Source organism: Rhincodon typus, chromosome 15 (genome assembly GCF_021869965.1).
Source record: "Rhincodon typus isolate 14 chromosome 15, sRhiTyp1.1, whole genome shotgun sequence".
NCBI classification, from domain to species: domain Eukaryota; kingdom Metazoa; phylum Chordata; class Chondrichthyes; order Orectolobiformes; family Rhincodontidae; genus Rhincodon; species Rhincodon typus.
In genome coordinates this window covers 14,694,103-14,714,918 of record NC_063346.1, presented here as the reverse complement: position 1 = coordinate 14,714,918, position 20,816 = coordinate 14,694,103, and the positions used below count along the sequence as shown (strand labels likewise).

General features: G+C 40.5%; 1 protein-coding gene across 1 annotated transcript in view; it reads right to left on the bottom strand.

Moving 5' to 3' along the window:
• Positions 1-20,816, bottom strand: part of dusp22a (dual specificity phosphatase 22a) — a 114,248-nt gene that overhangs the window by 68,262 nt on the left and 25,170 nt on the right. Inside the window, exon 4 of the mRNA XM_048606126.1 lies at positions 7,419-7,468. Within this exon, the coding sequence (XP_048462083.1) occupies positions 7,419-7,468 (50 nt within the window). The remainder of the gene's footprint in view (positions 1-7,418; positions 7,469-20,816) is intronic.

Here is a 20,816-nt window from a genome sequence, read left to right as displayed (position 1 = left end):
TTGGAAACTGAGCACAAAGCTTGCCGTCAGCCTCTTTGAAATCTTCTTTGTGTCTGCACGATTTTCAATTGTGAAATCAGATTTAAAAAACACACACAACTGCAGAAAAGGGTCACTTCTGTAAAAAAACGACCTTACATCTTCCTGTGGTATTTCTCCTGGACACATTCTGATTCCAAAAAGGAATCAAATTGTGCACTGACCAGAAAACCATTTCTTGTAAATAGAGACATTAGTTCTGTATAATCCATTTCAAGATTCACTTTATTACTTTATGTCTGGTAGTCAATGGGAGTGTTTGAAAATCTGATTGTCTATTGAAATTTACAGCCAAACTTGAGGAAAGTCACAACAGACTCAGCAAAACATGACTAGAGGTAGATTTTTTTGTTATTCAATCACTCTCATCACAAGAGAGGTCACAGAATCACAGACGTGTTAAGGACAGAAGAAGATCATGTCAATCTGAGACATCACCCGTTATCAACACAGTTCAAAAACAATTCTAAAATATTACTTTTGGCCCAATCAGTTTTTTGGTTAAGTTCTGGAACTTTTTTTATAATGGTGCTGTGTGTGTACCTACACATGAAATGCAGTAGTTCAAGATGGTAGCTCATCACAATCTTTGGGGCGGCACAGTGCCTCAGTGGTTAGCACTGCTGCCTCACAGCGCCAGGGACCCGGATTCGATTCTACCCTCGGGCGACTGTCTGTGTGGAGGTTGCATGTTCTCCCCATGTCTGCGTGGGTTTCCTCTGGATGCTCTGGTTTCCTTCCACAGTCCAAAGACGTGCAGGACAGGTGTATTAGCCATGCTAAATTGCCCTTAGTGCCCAGGGATGTTTAGGTTAGTTGGGTTAGATATGGGGAATGTAGGGGAATGGGTCTGGGTGGGATGCTCTTCGGACGGGCAGTGTGGACTTGTTGGGCCGAATGGCCTGTTTCCACACTATAGGGATTCTATGAATCTTCTCAAGAACAACTTAGGATGGGCAGCACACACTGTCCTAAGCAGCAAGACCCACATCCCATGAAAACAGACCCAAATACATCGGGTGTGGCACAACATGGGAGACTGTCACAGTCTAAAACTGAGTTTGCTCAGAGAACAATCCTTGTCCCTCTTATCCTAATGCTAAAAAATGCTTACTCCTCACCAGTAACTGATGTGCACTATCTGATACCAAGCATTGTCCCAGAGGCAGCAAAGGAGCAGAAAAAGAAGTTCATCGCCCAAAGAAGCAGTGGCTCAATAAATAAAGTTCTTGCATTTATGCAACCTCAACATGTCCCAATGTACTGTGCATAAAGTAGTTCTGAAGTAGTGTAGATATCGTTGCAAGAAACAAGACAGCGAATTCACACGCACGTCCCACAAACAGCAATCTCACAATGACCTGATAGTATCATCATAACCATATGTTGATTGAGGGATAAACATTATTCTAGAAACTGGACAGAAATCCCTAGCTCCTCATTGAACAAGTGCCAGGGACTCTTTTATGGAACCTCAGTTCAATATCTCAGCTCTTTTGACAATAAAAACGGAGTAAGGAAATGGTGTCACAAACTGAATGACGACAAGACTGACTATTAACCAATCTAAGCCCTTGAAATAACTACTCAGGGGCCAGTATCCTGTTACCAAATCCCCCTTTATTTACTTGGGCATAATACACTGGCTGTGACCAGACAGCTCCAAGTCAGTCCCCTGAACTGAAGAGATTCTAAATCCCCTGTTTATATTGGTCAGCCAGGGCTTCTTAATAGGCCTAGGTTAACAACCCCAATCAAGGATCTTGTAGTCAACAAGATCCACCTGGTTCCAATCACTACAGCTCTGTACAAAACCATGTAGCCAAGCATTCATTACTTCAGTAACAATCAATTTCCCATCTTTAAGGCTATAAGGCATAGGAGCGGAAATAGACCATTCAGCCCATCGAGTTTGTTCAGCCCTTCAATGAGATCATGACTGATCTGATAATCCTCAACTCCATTTTCCTACCTTAATTATCTTACTGATTAGAAATCTCTCTATCTCAGTCTTGAATACACTTAATGACCCAGCCTCAACCGCCCTCAGCACAAAAATTCTAGATTGACTACCCTGAGACATTTTTCCTCTTCTCTTAAATGTGCGACTCCTTAGTGTGAGATTATGCCCTCTGGTCCTAGACTCTCCCACTAAGAAACAATGTTTCTGCATTTAGCCTGTTAAGTCCCCTAACAAACTTACATGTTTTAATAAGGTTGCCTCTCATTCTTCAAAATTCCAATGAATACAATTCCTCTAAACCTTGTATCCTTCACTGCACTACCTTCAATGCCAGGATATCTTTCTTTTCATAAAGGGTCCAAAGCTATTTCAGGTGTGCTTTGACTAGTGCCTTGTATAGTTTTAGCAAGACCTCCCTTTTCTTTGCTCAATTCCCTTTGAAACAGAGGCCAACAGTCCACTTGCCATTTCTATTACTGCTGAACTTGGATGCTAGCTTTTTGTGATCCATGCGTAAGTATTTCCAAACACCTCTGTGCTGCAGCTTTCTGCAGTCTTTCCCCATTTAAATAATGTTCAGCTCTTCTATTCGTCCTGCCAAAAATGTCTCACATTTTTCCATACTTTATTCCATCAGCCAAGATTTTGTCAACTCATTTAATGTGGCCATATCCACCTGTAGACACTTTCTGCCAAGCTCAATGCTTGCCTTCCCACCTGTGTCATCTGCAAACTTGGCAAAAGTACATTCAAGTTTGCAATCTCAGTCATTGATGTATATTGTTAATAATTCTGGCCCCAGTACTGACCCCAGTTCCACTCCATTAATTACAGGTTGCCATCCTGAAACTGCCCCTTTACTGCAACTCTCTGTCCTCTACAGATTAGCTAATCCTCTATCCCTGTTAATATACTGATCACAAGACATAGGTTTTTATCTGATTAAGTAGTCTTGTGTGCAGTACTTTAACAAACACATTTTGGAAAGCCTTATATATTGTATCTATTGGTTCCCCTTTTTGTCATGTTCTCCAAGACCTATACTAAATTTGTCAGACATGATTTCCCCTTCACGAAGCCATACTGACTCTGTTTGGTTATGTTATGCATTTCAAGATGCTCTGCAATTACATCCTTTATAATACACTCTACATTTTCCCATTAACAGACATTAAGCTAACTGACTTACAGTTACCTGATTTTATTGCCTCCGTCCCTTTTTCACTAAAGGTGTTACACAGGCAGTTTTCCAATCTTCTGGGACTTTTCCAGAATTTGAGGATTCTTGGAAGATTACCACCAATGCATCCACTCCCTTAGCAGCTACTTCCTTTAAAACCTTAGGGTGCTTAGCAAGGCATTCAACAAGGTTCCTCAAGTTAGGCTGGTTAGCAAGGTTAGATCACATGGAATCCAGGGGGGAGCTAGCCAACTGCATACAAAATTGGCTTGAAGGTAGGAGACAGAGGGTGGTGGTGGAGGGTTGTTTTTCAGAAAGGAGGCTTGTGACCAGTGGTGTGCCGCAAGGTAACTCCACTGCTTTTTGTCATTTATATAAATGATTTGGATGTGAATATAGGAGGCATGGTTAGTGAGTTTGCAGATGACACCAAAATAGGTGGTGTAGTGGCTAGTGAAGAAAGTTGTCTCAGAGTACCACTAGACCTTGATCAGATGGGCCAATGGGCTGGGGAGTGGCAGATGGAGTTTAATTTAGATAAATGAGAGGTGTTGCATTTTGGTACGGCAAACTAGGGCAGGACTTATACAGTTAATGATAGGACCCAGGAAGTATTGCCAAACAAAGGGCCCTAGGAGTGCATGTGCATAGTTCCTTGAAAGTGAAGTCACAGTTAGACACGGCAGTGAGGAATGCGTTTGGTATGCTTGCCTTCATTGGTCAGTGCATTGAGTACAGGAGTTGAGGTGTTAGGTACGGCTGTACAGGGCATTGGTGAGACCACATTTAGAATATTGCATTCAATTCTGGTATTCCTGCTATAAGAAGGATGTTGTTAAGCTTGAAAGGGTTCAGAAAAGATTCACAAGATTGTTGCTGGGACTGGAGGATTTGAGTTATGGGGGGGGAGGCTGAATAGGCTGGGGCTATTTTCTTTGGACCATCAGTGACTGAAGGGTGACCTTAAGGTAAAATCATGAGTAGGGTGAATAGCCAAAGTGTTTTTCCCAGGGTAGGGGCATTTGAAACTAGACGGCATAGGTTTAAGGTGAGAGGGGAAAGATATAAAAGGGACGTAAGGGGCACCTTTTTCACACAGAAGGCGGTGCATATATGGAATGAGCTGCCAGGGGAAGTGGTGGAGGCTGGTAAATTCACAGCATTTAAAAGGCATCTAGATGAGCGTATGAATAGGAGGGGTTTACAGAGATAATGGGCCAAATACTGGCAAATGAAACTAGATCAGTTTAGGATATCTGGTCAACACAAACATGTTGGACCAAAGGGTCGGTTTTCCTGCTGTATGACTCTATGACTCTAAGTCCAGGGGATTTATCAGTTTTTAGTCCCATCACTTTACCTTACACTTTATCTCTACTGATAGTTATTGGGATTATGCCCTCCCTCTCCTTTAACGCCTGATTATTTAGTATTTATGGAATGCAATTCATGTCTTCTACCGTGAAGATGAATCACCTCATCTGCCCCTTCCTAGCTCTCCATTTTTACTTCCCTTGTCTCATTCTCTAAGGGGCCTTTGTTCACGCTGGCCTCTTTTTTTCTTTCAGAATCATAGAGTCATAAAGCTGTACAGTATGGAAACAGAACTTTCCATCCGACCCATCTATGCTGACCAAACATCCTAAATTAATCTAGTCCCATTTGCCAGCATTTGGCCCACATCACTCTAAACTTTCCTGTTCATAAACCCATCCAGATGCCTTTTAAATGTTGTAATTGTACCAGTCTCCATCACTTCCTCTGGCAGCTCATTCCATATATACACCACCCTCAGTTGAAAAAGTTGTCCCTAAGGACCCTTTTAAATCTTTCCCCTCTCACTGCAAACCTGTGCCTTTATAGATTTAAAGAAGCTCTTATGGTCTGTTTCTATGTACTTACAGGTTTGCCTTTGTGGTTTATTTTTTTTCTCTTCTTATAATTTTCCCATTTCTTTGGGCTCTAAAACTTTTCCAATCTTGTAAATACCACTAATATGTGCCATATTAAATGGTTTCTCTTTCACTTTGACACTGTCCTTAAGTTACTTGGTTACCCATGTTTGGTTTATTCCCTTCCTAGAATCTTTCTTCCTCATTAGGATATATTTTTGCAGTCAGTCTTAAACATCTGCCATTGATCCATAACCTTCTTTTCTGCTAAACCCCTTTCCCAATCCACCACACCCAACTCAGTCTTCATTCGTCTGAATTTACCATTACTTAATTTTGGCACAGTTGTTTACAACCCATGTTTCTCACTATCCAGCTGAAAGCTAAACCTTAGGAGATCTTTAACTCTAGAGATCATTAATTAAATCTGGCTCATTACAGATTGCCAGATTCAAAATAGCCTGATCTCTGGTTAGGTCCACAACATATTGCTCTAGGAAACTATCTTGAATACACTATGATTTTTTTTTCTTGTGCCAACTTTACCAATCTGACTTCCCCAATCTACATGAAAGTTAACATAGCCCATGATTAATGTACTGCCTCTTTTCATGCTGTCATTGTCTCCTGAATTATCTTTTATTCTACACAACAGACAGTGTTCAGGAGCCTATAGACTACATCTAGCAGTGTCTTCTTCCCTTTATTATTTCTTATTACCATCTCTGGCTGAAGACTACATCATCCAATCCAAGATCATTTTTTCCTATAATACTTATTCCATCTTATAGTAACAAAGCTAACCCGGCACCCTTTCCTTCCTGCTGTTCCTTTTGAAAAGTCACACACCACTAATTGATTTAAAACATATTACAGTCAAATGATCTTGTGGAGAGATAATTTTAAAAAGTTAGTTCTTACTGTGAGAATCATTTAGATACATGAGTCATAAACAGGAAAATCACAATACACTTTTTTGTAGAAGCTGAACTCTCTTGCTGGTGGAGATATGATGAAGGGGATGTATTTTCAAACTAGAACCACTCCTGTTCATCCAGTAGGTTGCACCATAGTTTTGATTGAGCAGAAGAAAGTCATTGATTACAATGAGAATGCTGCAATTGTGTTTGTGTTTTGCTGTCCCCAAACCAAATCGTGTCATATTAGCAGCAACTCAGCTACACATAGCGTTCATTCTGTTGAGCAGATATTCAAATTCTCCCTGGGATTCAGATGCTGGTGCTGGTCAGGGCCCTGTCTCTTGTGAGCACTGAATATGAAAAATTCTCCATTCACAAATGGTTCAGTTGCCATTTTCTGTTTTGTTGATGGGGTCAATATTTACTATACTTGACCAAATATTGGCATTGACACCTGGATGGACTATGTTTTTTTGGACAATGTAGATCTGTTTATTAAAATAATCAGAAATGAGCAGATTGCAAAATTTACAGATGGGTCTGCCTTACCTGAATCATAAACACAATTAGTAGCATTAATGAAGCAAGAGTTATCATTCCCTAGTTTTGGGCTGAGATAGCTTGATTTGGGTGGCTAGTCTAGAGGCCAGACTAATGTGATGGATACATGGGTTCAAACTCCTCCCAAAGCAATGGTGGAAATTGAATGCAATTAATAAATTGGGAGAAAATGTAGTAATGGAATCCATGAGGGCTGTCACTGACTGTTGTAATATCCCAACTGGCTCACTAATGCCCTTTCGAGAAGGAAATCTGCCATTCTGGCCAACATGTGACTCCAGACACCCAGAAATGTGGTTGACTCTGAACTGCCGTCTGAAGTGGCTTGCAGCAATGTTGAAATTAAGCCTCGGTACACAGCGACTTACTCAAACTCATTCTATGCCAATACTCAAAATGTGAAACTCCCCAATCCCCTCAGTTTCCCTACTCCTTACCAACACAAGTCTGGCTTCTTCTCATCATTATTCCTCATCCTCTCTGCCATTCTTTGCAAACTTGGTTAAAGCCCCTCAATTCAGGCCTTGTCTTAACTTCTTCTCTAATAATAAACAAAATTAAAAGTGGTACAGTACCACATAGGTGCTTGAATCATGTGAAACTTTCGTACAAAGATGCATGTCGGGGACCCAATTTATCCTTGCATTAAATACCATAATTATCAGCCTCTTAAAGTCAAATTCATATTCCTCCTCTTCAGCAATGAAACTAGAAACTAAAGATACTGGAGAAAAAGAACAACATTTCCCCAAATGCACAACAAGCATGCTAATGCTTTCACCGATGACAGAATGAAGAGGATTCCTCAGTTAATCCCTCTGTATTTATCCCAGCTTTACATATTTGTCAAGGTTAATACTTACAGATTTTGGCTTGAAGAATCAGCTGCAGCAATACAAAGGTATGTCATGTCCTGCCAAAAGAAAAAAAACACAGCATCATTAAGGCGAACAAAGACTGAACTTGCCTATGTTCTGCTTTTGTTATAGGCCAGACCAAACCCTCTCAAATCCCGTCTAGACACCAACTTTTTACATTATTTAATGGCAAGTGTAAGGCACTGTGTTGCAGATGTGATTCAGTTCTCCCACTACTTGGGTTTATGCAAAATACACCTTGTTCTTACAACACAGTTAAAGTACAAATGATAAAAGAAAAATTGGCATAACTTTACCTCTACTGAAGTACTTAATAAAATAATATACTATTTAACTATTAATCATCAATTGCTCCAGTATAGCAGCATCCCATAAACACACCCATGGCAAAGGCAAATTCAGCAAAACAGAGTTTCCTCATGTGTCATTTCCTCTGCAATCCAGGAGAAAGTAACACTGACAGAAACAATCTAGGAACAGAGAATAAACTTAAGCTTTTCCTGAAGCAGGGAGACAGCTGTATTTATCAGCTTCAAATAGCCAGCTCCAAACTCAACTGAAAGCAAAACTAAAATTTATGTGAACCTGACTCCACACATGCATGCTTCTTTTGTCTAATTTTGAAAAGAAACACTCTGGGAGCTCAGACCTGTTTACGCATTGCTTCTGAAGCAGACATTCCAGTACCATCTTTCTCAAGGACAGCCTGTTTTATATTACTCCCTGTTGATTCTAATGGTGAGGAGATTCAGGTAGGCTTTAAAATCAGCTTTGCACCCGATCCCATGGCTTTCCTGATGGTCAGGTCAGGTTAAATACTTGAAGCATTTTCACGTAAGGAATATATTAACCGAGTTCCCACAAACTAGATTATAACTAGATTGAGCTGCTTTTTTCAGTGATGTTGGACGTGATGAAATACTGGCCAGATCATTGGTGAGAACCTCCTGTTCTTCACTAATAGTGCTGGGATTCTATTGTACATAGAATACCCTGTCTAGTCCTGTTACAATTTTATAGATTCCTATGTGATTACTCCCTCATTCTTCTATGAGGGGGAAATCACATAGAAATTTGTGAGAGGGCAGATGTGGCTTCAGCCTAACCTTTCATCTGAACAATTGGCACTGCTGACAATGCAGCACACCCTCACCATTACATTCAGGGGTCAGCCTGGAATTTTGTGCTCATGTTTCGCTCCGAAGTTGTGTATTTTAAATTTGTATCCAGTATTAGATACCTCATGCTTTACCACCTCGTCAGTACAGCTTATTATTTTATAAGACAGTGATCAGGTATCCCTCAGTCTTATGGTGTGGATAAATATGAGGTCATCCACTTTGGCAGCAAGAATAGAAAGGTAGATTATTATCTGAATGCCAATAGACTGGGAAAAGGGAGAGATGCAACAAGAGCTGGGTGCCCTTGTGTATCAGTCACTGAATATAAGCAGGCAAATGCAGCAGGCAGTGAAGAAGGCAAATCATATGTTGGCATTCATAGCGATAGAATTCGAGTACAGGAGCAGGGACTTGGTATAATATGTCGTTTATGTCTCCTTATCTTGGGAAGGACTGGCTATGCAGGGAGAGCACAAAAGTTTACCAGACTAATTCTTGCAATGGCAGACTGAGAGAGGAAGAAAGACTGGATTGGTTAGGACTGTATTCACTGGAGTCTAGAAGAACGAGGGGGAAAACATATATAAATCTATAAAATTGTAACAGGACTAGACAGGGGAAAAAGAGGAAGAGCAGAGACTCCAGCAGCAGGTTTCATAGTATAAGGATATGGGATAGGCCATTTGGGACTAAAATGAGAAAATTTTCACTCAAAGTGGTGAGCCCATGGAATTGTCTGCCACAGAAAGTAGTTGAGGCCAAAAGATTGAATATTTTCAAGAAGGAAATATAGTTCTTAGGGCTAAAGGGATTTAAGGGTATGGGAAGAAATCAGGAACCCAGTCTTGTCATAGAGGCATAGTCATTGTCATAAGAGTCATACAGTGCAGAAAAGGCCCTTCAGCCCATCGTGTCTGCACCAAAAATAACAACCACTAAAGGCATGCTCATCCCAATTTCCTACACTTCTCCCATATCCTGGAATGTTATGTTATTTCAAGTGCTCATCCAAATATTTGTTGAAGGTTATAAGATTTCCTGCCAGTGCATTCCAGATTCCCACCACCTTCTGAGTGAAAATGTTTTCTTCTCCCCCAAATCCCCTCCGAATCTCCTACCCCTTACTCTAAAACAAGGGGAAAACTGCTCCCTACTCACTCCACCTATCCCCCTATCTAATGCCCCACACCTCTATCCCATCCCCATGCTAAGTTGGATAATTAGCCTTGATCATATTGAATGGTGGAGCAGGCTCCGAAGGGTCAAATGGCGTACCCCTGCTCCCATTTTCTACATTCCCATGTTTTTGTTTCTTTTCTCCTGCAAATCTGAATTATCCTTCAAGAAGTAAGATCACTAAAGTACCGAACTATCCTGATCACTCGTCTCTGAACTCTATACATTTTGAGACAGTGTAACCAAGGAGCTAATATATAATCAGTGGAGATAAATGGCAACTGCACAGCAAACTAGATAATAAGTCTGACTGACATAAAAAGCTTTGAAGGATGAAGACTGAATAGCAACCAAAAGTTTAGGCATACACAACAGGCCCATCGGCACCTGAAAATAAAAGAGCCAAATTAACCATTTAATGCTGAAGGCTGAACATAGTTCTCTAGATGGTATATGACCAATATGCTATATAATTCAAGCATTGGACCCTCAATTTATAATTCAACCCAGTTAACATCAAGGCCAACATCCTAACAAACATTTTTTTGACTTCATTTAGTATCTGTATATTATTATTGTAGTGTTGTGTACAAGCACTGCTAAATCCTCCACTTAGTTCTCTACAGATACTTGTCCCTTATCATTTAAGAAAGTAGTTATTTTCATATAGGTAATTTGGGCATTGCTAAAAAAAAAGACACATTTTGTCAAAGTTTTGCATACTGCATTCATCAGGACATTTCACACGAATATCAATTCAAGGGCAAACCTGGCATTTATACTGCATGAGAAGAGAGTGCTGATTGGTCAACAAGTGTATTCTGATTGGTGGAAATTTTGCCATGGAGAATGCACCCACTAGTACTGATTGGCAGCTAACTATCAGGCTTTGTTTAAATTTGAAACGAGGCATGTTGACTCTGATTGGTCGGTGCATTGTTCTGAGAAAAGAATGAGCAAATTGCTGTCATTTACTTGAGGTAAAACAGGCACAGTGCTTGTACATACACATTCTCTCTGCAAAGGCCAGGGCCTTGTATATTAATACATATAGCTTCAGTACATCCAAGTACACCACACTGTGAGTGAGCTGACAATCCTAAATTAGTTTCCAGCAAATGTCCTTGCATAATCAGGATTATCCAGAAAATGTTCTCCAATTACAGAATCACAACTAATGCAGGACAGTCTGTGGTGACTTTTTAAAGCGCTGTTTGGTTGGGTACAGCAGTACCTCTCTTGTTGCAAACAGCCAAACTGACATGCTGTTTATTACAATCATCATGTCCATCACATACCTCCACCAATCAGAACCCACTAGCCAACCAATCAGCATTCTCCTCCCATGCAGAATAAATGCTGGCTTTCTCCATGAATTGATATTCTCGCAAAATGTCCTGATGAGTGCAAGATGAAAAGCTTCAACAAAATGTGCCACTTTTCAGCAATAATTAAGGAAGCATCCTAATAATTTCACAAGCGCATCTGATGCAAGAACATTGTTTGTGGATTGGAACAATTCAAATGTCACCCCCTTAGTTAAGAAGTAAGGGAGAGAGAAGCAAGATAACTACAGACCTGTCAGTCTAATAAATGATTGGAGATCTTACTGCAAATATTAACCCAACACAGCATACCTGATGGATTTGTATAAATACTAGGTGATCAAAGAAAATCAGCTTGGCTTAGTAAAGGGTAAATCATAGAATCATAGAATTCCTACAGTGTGGAAACAGGCCATTCAGCCCAACAGGTCCACACTGCCCCTCCAAAGAGCATCCCACCCAGACCCATTCCCCTAACCCTGCATTTCCCAAATCTAATACACCTAACCTAAATCAATCTGAGTCATCTAGTAAATCTCTCTTAAGATCAGCAGTATGGCCAATAAGGGAGTAAATGTATACAGACTTTCCAATAGCCATTTATAAAATGTTATTAGCAAAAGCAAGAACAAAATTGGAGTCAGAGGTAACGTTACCACAAGCATTACTCATTGTTTTGAGGAAGGGGACAGAGAGTAGGAACAAAGATTTCACTCTATTATTGACAGGATATGGCAAGCGTGTTCTGCAGGGATAAACTTATAAAACATTGAAAACATGTAGCAGATCTGACAGCTTGGGCAAAGAACAAAACAGAGTTACCCTTTATCAGAACTCATTCAACCTGTTGAACATTTGTTGCATTTTCTGGTCTTATTTCAGATTTCCTACAGCCATTTTATTTTGTTTCTGTAGTAGTATTCCTATTGATCTATATAGAGTCCTTAGTGTTTCATTTATATAGTTAAGTGGGATTAATTAAATGCATGCTTTACAGTGCACAAACCTGCATTATAGACTGAATGACCTCCTTACCTGCTGTAATAATTCTATGCCCGATGAGATTATAGTCTTGCATAAAGTACAGACAAAGTTTTTTTGGTGGCAATAAGGGGACACACTGGATGAAACACAGACTAAGTGATTGGACAAAACTAATGTCGATAGAGTGCAAGCAATGTAATCATCTCTTTGGGTCTGGAATACCTTCTTATTATTGCACAGGTTAAAATCCCACCACTGCAGCTGATGGAATTTCAATTCCATTAATTCTTACCAGGTCTGGCCTACATGTGACACCAGATTTATAATAATGTCATTGACTCTTAACTACTCTCTGAAATGACATAGGAAAGCATTCAGTTGAAGGGCAATTAGGGATGTGCAACAACTGCTGGCCTTGCCAGAGATGCCCATATCCCAATAAACAGCATAATATTACTTTGTATGTAATTTCTCAGTGCAGTGTAATTCAGAGTGCACTTTCCAATACAGTATAATTCAGTTTGTAATTTTACAGTAGTCTACCTTCTATCATATGCAATTTCTCAGTAAGCTGGAAGGATTTTGGTGTAAGTTTGTCCTTGATGTGGAATCTCAGATTGTGAATAAATGAAACACTAACATCTCCTGTGGAATCTTAATGTGTGGTATTATGAAGCATAAATCATTAAAACTTGCCAGTAAACTTAAAATCACTCTCCAACTTGTTTTGTACACATTGCATCCCAACCACATCCTCCCCATTATTTTTAAGTATTTACCAGATTTGCAACATTAAACTTGAATTAAACTCATTGCTAAAAGTTAGGGTTTTATGCTGGACAGTATAAATGGCTTTGAGCAACATCATTATTAATACAATGCCAAACAACCTCTCCTTCCCAAAAACTGAAATATTTCAATTGATTAGTCCCACTCCTTCATCTAGTAAAGTCCTCTAAATGAGACTTAAATATATATACATAAATTTTTTTTTTTTTTTGCTTTCTGTCATTTTTCTTCTTTCTTAATCCAATCATTTTTTTACTTCTACAAACGGTTATTTGTCCTGCACAGTATTTCTAACACTTTTTTGCTTATATTTCAGATTTTCAGTGTGCACAGTATTTCTGTCCTTTGCTCTCTCTTCATTTCTTTCTCTGTGCTTGATTCGACACTAATTCACTTTATTTCCTTCCCCATCCTTCTTCTCATTCTTTCACAATCTATAAATCTTTTTGGTTAAGCAGACAGACGGTTGACCCTGATGTTCAATCTCTCCAAAGCCTTGTTGTCCTCACCAGCTCACACTTCCAAGAACGTCATGGGCAAAAATGTTCCAGCTGAATCTAAAGGTGGAATGTCTAACCAACAGAGCACACATCAAGATGGTGCAGTCCCACGAGCTTTCAGCCATTATAGTCAAAATACTGCATTCGATAATCAATAGACGGCATATCAGGGTAAATTTACTGGGCTGGTCAAGGTAGACTGTTTGGGATTTTGGTCGGCATGGACTGCTTGGACCGACGGGTTTGTTTCCATGCTGTATTACTCTAGGACTGTGTGATATGATGGCACATCAGTCACAAAGTAATTGATATTGCCATAGTGTGTTACTACCTTTCAACAGTGCACTAACCCTCCACTATCTCGTAACATTAAAACATAAGAAATGGTAGCAGGAATAAGCCATTCAACCCCTTAAGTCTGTCCCACATTTCTATAAGATCATGGCAGATTTGCCTCAGGTCTCAACTCTTCTTTCATGCCAGTTCCTCATTTCCTTGAAATTTCAGAAATCTCTCTACATCATATTTGTAGACTTCCAATGGTCTAGCCTCTACAAGCGTCCACGTAGAGATTCATTATGTTCTGGGAGAATAAATTCCTTCACATCAGTTTTAAATGACTGGCTACTTATTCTGTAACTAGGTCTCCTAATTCGAGATGCCCCCACTAGCGGAAACATCATCCAAACACCTGGCCTCTCGAGCCCCTTTAGAATCTCATATATTCCTATAAGATCACCCTGATTCTTCTGAATAAAGGTGTAATCTGTTTTATCTTTCTTGATAAATTAATCCCTTCATCCCAGAAATCAACCTAGTGAGTCTACCGTCAACGCCTGTCATTCCTTTAACAGTAGCTATACGGAGGAAGTATGAATGTTAATATCTCATGTCATTATTTAATAATATTTTATTAAATTCCTCAGAGGATAACAGACTTTGCTGCCCGAAAGTCTTCCTGAAACAGTTGGAATTTGTGGAAAATCGAGTCTTCAGTCACTTAGACAGCAGGTTGGACGTCAGTTTTGAGGTCACGTCCTGCCTAGCATCAATAAAGGTCATTTATATCCAAATCAGTGAGTCAAATTTGCTTTGCAGTTGCTATGGCAACAGCCCACATCGGAATATTATGAAACAACTTCATATGTCATGGAAGAAGGCCATTCTGGCATCGTAGCTCATACATGCTTTGTAGAAGAAATGTGCAAAGGAAATAGAAGTCACAAATTAGTCACATTATATCATCACCAAAGGCAGTTAAATAACTTAAGAGTGGATCTTCCACTGTGTTGAACAGAACGGGAAAATATAAAGAATAGAATTAAATAGAGTTAATCTATGTACGCTATATCCTATCTTTCTTTATCTGGCCCAATGCTCCATTTGATTTAGTACAAATGTCACTTGTTACCTGAAGTCACAGATCGTTTTTCAATCTGTTAGCGGCTTTCCTTGCAAAATGTATTGATTGCTGCCCCCTGCTGTACAACAATAAATATATTTCAAAAGCGCTTGGCTGCAAAATGTTCTAAGACATGCTGGGTTTATGAAAGATTCCATACAAAACAACTTCTTTCTTTTTACTGCCTGCACCTCTTCTTCCTGTTCTCCTCCTTCATTAAGACCCACCTTTTTGACTGATACTTTGGTCACCACCTTCACAGTAACTCCCTCTTTAGCTCGTCATCCATCTTTGTCTCCAGACAGCACTTACCATGTTCTTGAGCACAAACTCTTCCTAAAGTCTCGTGCCCAAATCCAAAGTTACAGGATGTCTCATTCACCCTCACCCTGTGCCTACTGACCTATTGGCTCCTCAACCCTGTTACATTTTCTGCGCTCCTCCAGTTCTGGCTTCTTATGCATCCAATATGTTCATTGTTTGAATACATCCGGTCATGCCTTCAGCCCAAAGATCTTGATATCCCTCCCGAAAGCTCTCTCCTTACCTTTCAGAATGCTCTTTGCAACCTGCCTCTTTGACCAAACTACTTGTCACCCTATTCAGATATTTCTTTATCGTTTCAGTGTCAAATGTTCGCTGACAATGTACTGTGAAGTATCTTGTGATCCTTTACTATGTTAAAGATGCTATAATGTAAGTTGTTCTTGTTGTTCTTCAACTTTGAAGACAAATTGTTGTGGATGGTTCACCCATTAGGCACCCTGATCGAAATGTCAATTCCACACATGCCAAACTGCACAATGAGGGACAGCAGGATTCCCAATTTCCAAACATAAGAACACAAGAACTAGGAGCAGGAGTAGGCCATCTGGCCCCTCGAGCCTGCCCTGCCATTTAATAAGATCATGGCTGATCTTTTTGAGACTCAGCTCCACTTACCCGCCCACTCACCATAACCCTTAATTCCTTTACTGTTCAAAAATTTATCTAGCCTTGTCTTAAATACATTCAGCGAGGTAGCTTCAACCGCTTCACTGGGCAGGGAATTCCACAGATTCACAACCCTTTGGGTGAAGAAGTTCCTCCTGACCTCGGTCCTACATCTGCTTCCCTTTATTTTGAGGCGATGCCCTCTAGTCCTAGTTTCACCTGCTAGCGGAAACAACCTCCCTGCCTCCACCTTATCTATTCCCTTCATAATCTTATATGTTTCTATAAGATCTCCCCTCATTCTTCTGAATTCCAATGAATATAATCCCAGTCTACTCAGTCTCTCCTCATAATCCAACCCTCTCAACTCTGGAATCAACCGAGTGAATCTCCTCTGCGCCCCCTCCAGTGCTAGTATATCTCTTCTCAAATCAGGAGACCAAAGCTGCACACAGCACTCCAGGTGTGGCCTCACCAGGACCCTATACAGCTGCAGCATAGCCTCCCTGTTTTTAAACTCCATCCCTCGAGCAACGGCAGACAAAATTCCATTTGCCTTTTTAATCACCTGCTGCACCTGCAATCCCACCTTCAGCGATTCATGCACAAGGACACCCAAGTCCCTCTGCACAGCAGCGTGCTGCAATTTTTTACCATTTAAAACATAGTCCATGTCTCCTTCCAGCCATCAGTCATTGACTAGCGAACAGAATAAGCTCCTGCACATTGTACATTCCTAACTCTGCTCCAGTGCAAACAATCCTGCCTCACTGCGTATTGGATAGGAGGAGGGACCACAAAGGCACACAGGAGTACACCCATGTGAATATAAACTTCTAAAGCACACATTTGAGCGTATTTTCATTTGCAAATTTCCCTCCTTGGAATAAACCTGTCCTTATCCAGCCTTTATAACAATTGTAGAAAGGCTTCACAATAAAATATTGCTCACTGCACTTCCAACTGCCTTAATCCCAGAACGACCAAGATATCAGAGGCTGTAATAAACTAAATTACAGTCTCAGAGGTTTAGATCTTCTCTGCAGAACCTGACTAAGAGCTACTGCAAAGTGAAGAAGATTTAATCTCATAACATGATGCCAGTCTGACAAAGAGGTAGTACTACAATGTATTAATGTGCTGAAAAGACAAATAAATTGGCCCAGATTTTGTTGTGACAGGGTTTCTAAGTTTTAGGATATTTTTTAAGGCAAGTTGCTGATTGTGAGAGCTGTGAGGGGAAGGAAAGCATCTGGAATTTGACTGAACAAAGAAATTCAGGTTGAAGGATTTTGAAAGCCTCAGCAGTTTCATTTAGATATATGTAATTCCAAATCAGGTACCAGAAACAAAAGAGGGAGGGAAAGGAGAATAAATTAATTAAAGAAACAGGTAGTTTAAAAATAAAAACTGAAAGAACTGCGGATGCTGTAAATCAGGAACAAAAACAGAAGTTGCTGGAAAAGCTCAGCAGGTCTGGTAGCATCTGTGAAAAAAAATCAGAGTTAATGTTTCGGGTCTGGTGACCCTTCCTCAGAATGGACAGTAGCTGGGAAGACATTGGTTTATATGCAGGAAATATTTGCATATAAACCGAAATTTTCCCAGTTATCATCAGTTAACAAAACGTTAACTCTGATTTTTTTCTTCACAGATGCTGCCAGGGCTGCTGAACTTTTCCAGAACTTCAGTTTAAAAATAAACTTTATTTCACATTCTCAAATCTGCAGCAACAATTAAAATTTAAAGGATAAGACTCCAAACTTGTAACCATTAATTTTTAGGGCAGTAGGAGTTGCTTGGCAGTAATTCATACCGATCACAGAGTTTAAATGATGTCATGTCTGAAATAGAAAGGACTTGACTTCCAGCGACAAGTTTAGTTTGAACCTACAACACAAATACAGCAACATCAAACTGTTCAGTGAATTTCAGTCATCAAACAGGTTGAAGTGCTGTAATTGCAAAAATAATGGCAGAGCAATACAACTCATGCTCAAACATTTGGATATTTGAGCACTATTAGCCTCGCCATTAAATTAACAGCAAGGTATATCTCAAGAGAGACAATTAAGTGTGGAATAGCCATTTGGTCCATCCAGTTCATGCATGAATTGAAATCTATCTCTTCTTTGCTTCTTTTCCTCCACCTTTACTGTAGCACCAATGTATATCTGATTTGGGACAATGTTCGACTGATTTCTGTCCAGTAATGGCTGAAAAGCAAATGTAAAAGGTATAGCACTTATGGAAATTTCTTCTCAAATCCAGGAATAATAGTGGTCATTGTATGCTCTGTAAATTCCCAGAGCAAAGAACTGGGAATAACATGGAATGAACCATCATAGTGAGCTTACTCAAATCCAGGATTAATGCAACTTTAAATATTTCCTTCCTGCTGTCAAGAAACGAAATCCAACACAAACATAATATATTTCGTTAGGTTGTGAAGTTAGATGAAGAAGAGTGAAAACAGGCTGATGTGGAGCTTAAACACCAGCACAAGCCTTATGACCTGAATAGCCTCTTTCTGTGTTATAAGTGTCTGTAGCTTTGCAATATATTTAACTGAGTGGCTACTTTCTAAAACTGATGCAGTGAAATCCTGTTACAACAATACTAACAACCTGCAAGAATATAACGTAGAATAACATCCCAAAGTAGTTCAGAGGAGCGTTACTACACTTTGACCAGTAACCCAAGGGCCAGCTGCAGTGGGCAGGTTGGTGTGTCAGAGGACGATGGTTTCTGATACGCACTGCCAACTGTGTGAGCCACAAAGTGCCCTGCATTGCTGGCCAGCGCAGCTCAATACCCAACTGCCCAGCCTTTCCCCTTCAGTGGACTACGCAGAATCCCAGGCCTGCAAAAGAGCTTGCCAAATTGATGCTCGGGCTGCGGAACAAAATGATCCAGTTAACGTTTTGTGTTATAGAGGAGATGATGTTTCTTCGGAATTATGTGCAGCCCTGATGCACTGAAGGAAGGAATGCACTTGAGGAAGGGGCTGTTACCATTCAGGATGTATTGGGAGGGAAGCAGATCTGCTGACTGACTTGCAACTCACCCTGCTGAATGCTGCATATGCTTTGTACTACTGTCCCCTAGTGTTTTCCTGTTGTAATACACTGGCAGTAGTTTTCAAAAATCTGGTTTTGTTCCATCAAAATTGCATTTGATTCCTTCTTCAAAACATACAGTTTTTATTAAATGCAAGACTTAATTTCATTCATAATCAGTTGAATATTTCCCTGTGCCAGTGTTCCTGAAGTAAAATGTTAATGTTACCCTTCAATAAAACATTATGGAGTAATCTTGGTGAAAAATACTACAGAATCATGGTATAGAATTATGCTGCAGTGAGGTTCCATGCCACTATGACACGTTTGATCAGTGTTTTTTGACTCATTCATGGGAAGATGGGCATTGTTGGTTGCGCTAGCATTTATTGGCCATTCCTAATTGCTTGGCAGAACGTGGTGGTGGCACAATGGACTGGATCATAAGATAAGGTGGACTCCCCGCACCCCAGGGTTAATGTTAGAGGTGAGGCTAGATTCACTTGGCTGCCTCAGCCCAATTTCACTTTTCAGGTGAAAGCCCTATAATGTGCATTTTGAGAGAGTCAGGCTGCAGGAGGAGGGCTGGCCTCATAGAGCTGTTGGCCAGTCGAGAGGGTGTACATACAAAAGGAGGCTCTGATTGTCTCTGGGGCCCATGCAAGTGCCTCCTTCTTCATCCAATCCCTCCCCAACCCCTTTAGTATGCCAGCAGCCCACAGGGTTAAAGCTGCCATCTATACTTTCAGTGTCAGCCCCTCCCATTGCCCATTAAATCATTGCTGTACCATTGATTGACCATTAATTGCTCACTTAAATGCCTCCATTGGGCCACAAGTGGGCAACCCACCAAATTTTCCCTGCTGCTTGTAACATCACAGTGAGGATGGCAGTGGGCCAGCGTGGGCATGACACCAATGGCACCTTGTCCAAATATATGGGTCCACCTCCCTGCTTTCACACCCATATGTGTCTCATTGAATGTAGCCCCATGCGCTCTGTAACCACTGCAGCACAGTGTGTTCCAGTACTGCTATGACAATGTACATCAGCCAATTCTTACAACAGTCTGCGTGCGTTCGCAATTATCAATTCATTCACTTTCATAAATATTAGCAAGCTCAACGTCGGATCCTGATCCATGTCACTGTCAACATAATTCTCACTGACCACAGCAATTAACCTCTAATTTTGGACCTTCTGGATTTAGCATCTTGTACACAGTCACACCTCAGCAGCAAAGACCACACATTTGATACATGTTATAATATTCCTTATAAAATTAACCAGCTAGAGACTCATTCTCAGTGCTTAGGGTCCACTGGAACATTCAACACATGAGCTCCACAAGCATTTGTAGAAACTCAACTCCAAATAATGGGATTACAGTTCAATCAATTCCATATTGATTTCACAATATAGAGTGCATACTATGATATTCCACCTGGCAAAACAGTTTGGAATCAGTGTATCCAATTTATAATCGGAAATCGCAAAACTGCCTCAGCAATTGTTTGTTTTGGAAATCTACTTCAATTCATGGATTTTAAATTATCAATGCTCACATAAGGTGAAAATTGGACTCTAACTAATCTACCACAGCTCCCCAAACATCATCATATCATCCCTACAGTATGGAAACAGGCCATTTGGCCCAACAAGTCCACACCACCCCTCTGAAGAGCATCCCACCCAAACCTATTCCCCTACCCCTATATTTCCCATGTTTAACCCAAACATCCCTGGGCACTACGGGCAATTTAGCATGGCCAATCCACCTAGTCTGCACATCTTTGGACTGTGGGAGGAAACCGGAGCACCCGGAGGAAACCCACACAGACACAGGGAGAATGTGCAAACTCCACACAGACAGTCGCCCAAGGGTGGAATTGAACCCGGGTCCCTGGCACTGTGAGGCAGCAAAGCTAACCACTGAGCCACTGTGCCGGCCAAACAGTCAACATAGTGCTCTGACACCCAGGGTAGGAACAGGCTTCTTGTCCCCAAATCACAACAATATCCTTCTAGTACAATGTCAGATATTACACATTAGTAAAGCTCAGGAAACCAAATCCATTTGAAGAGAACATTATC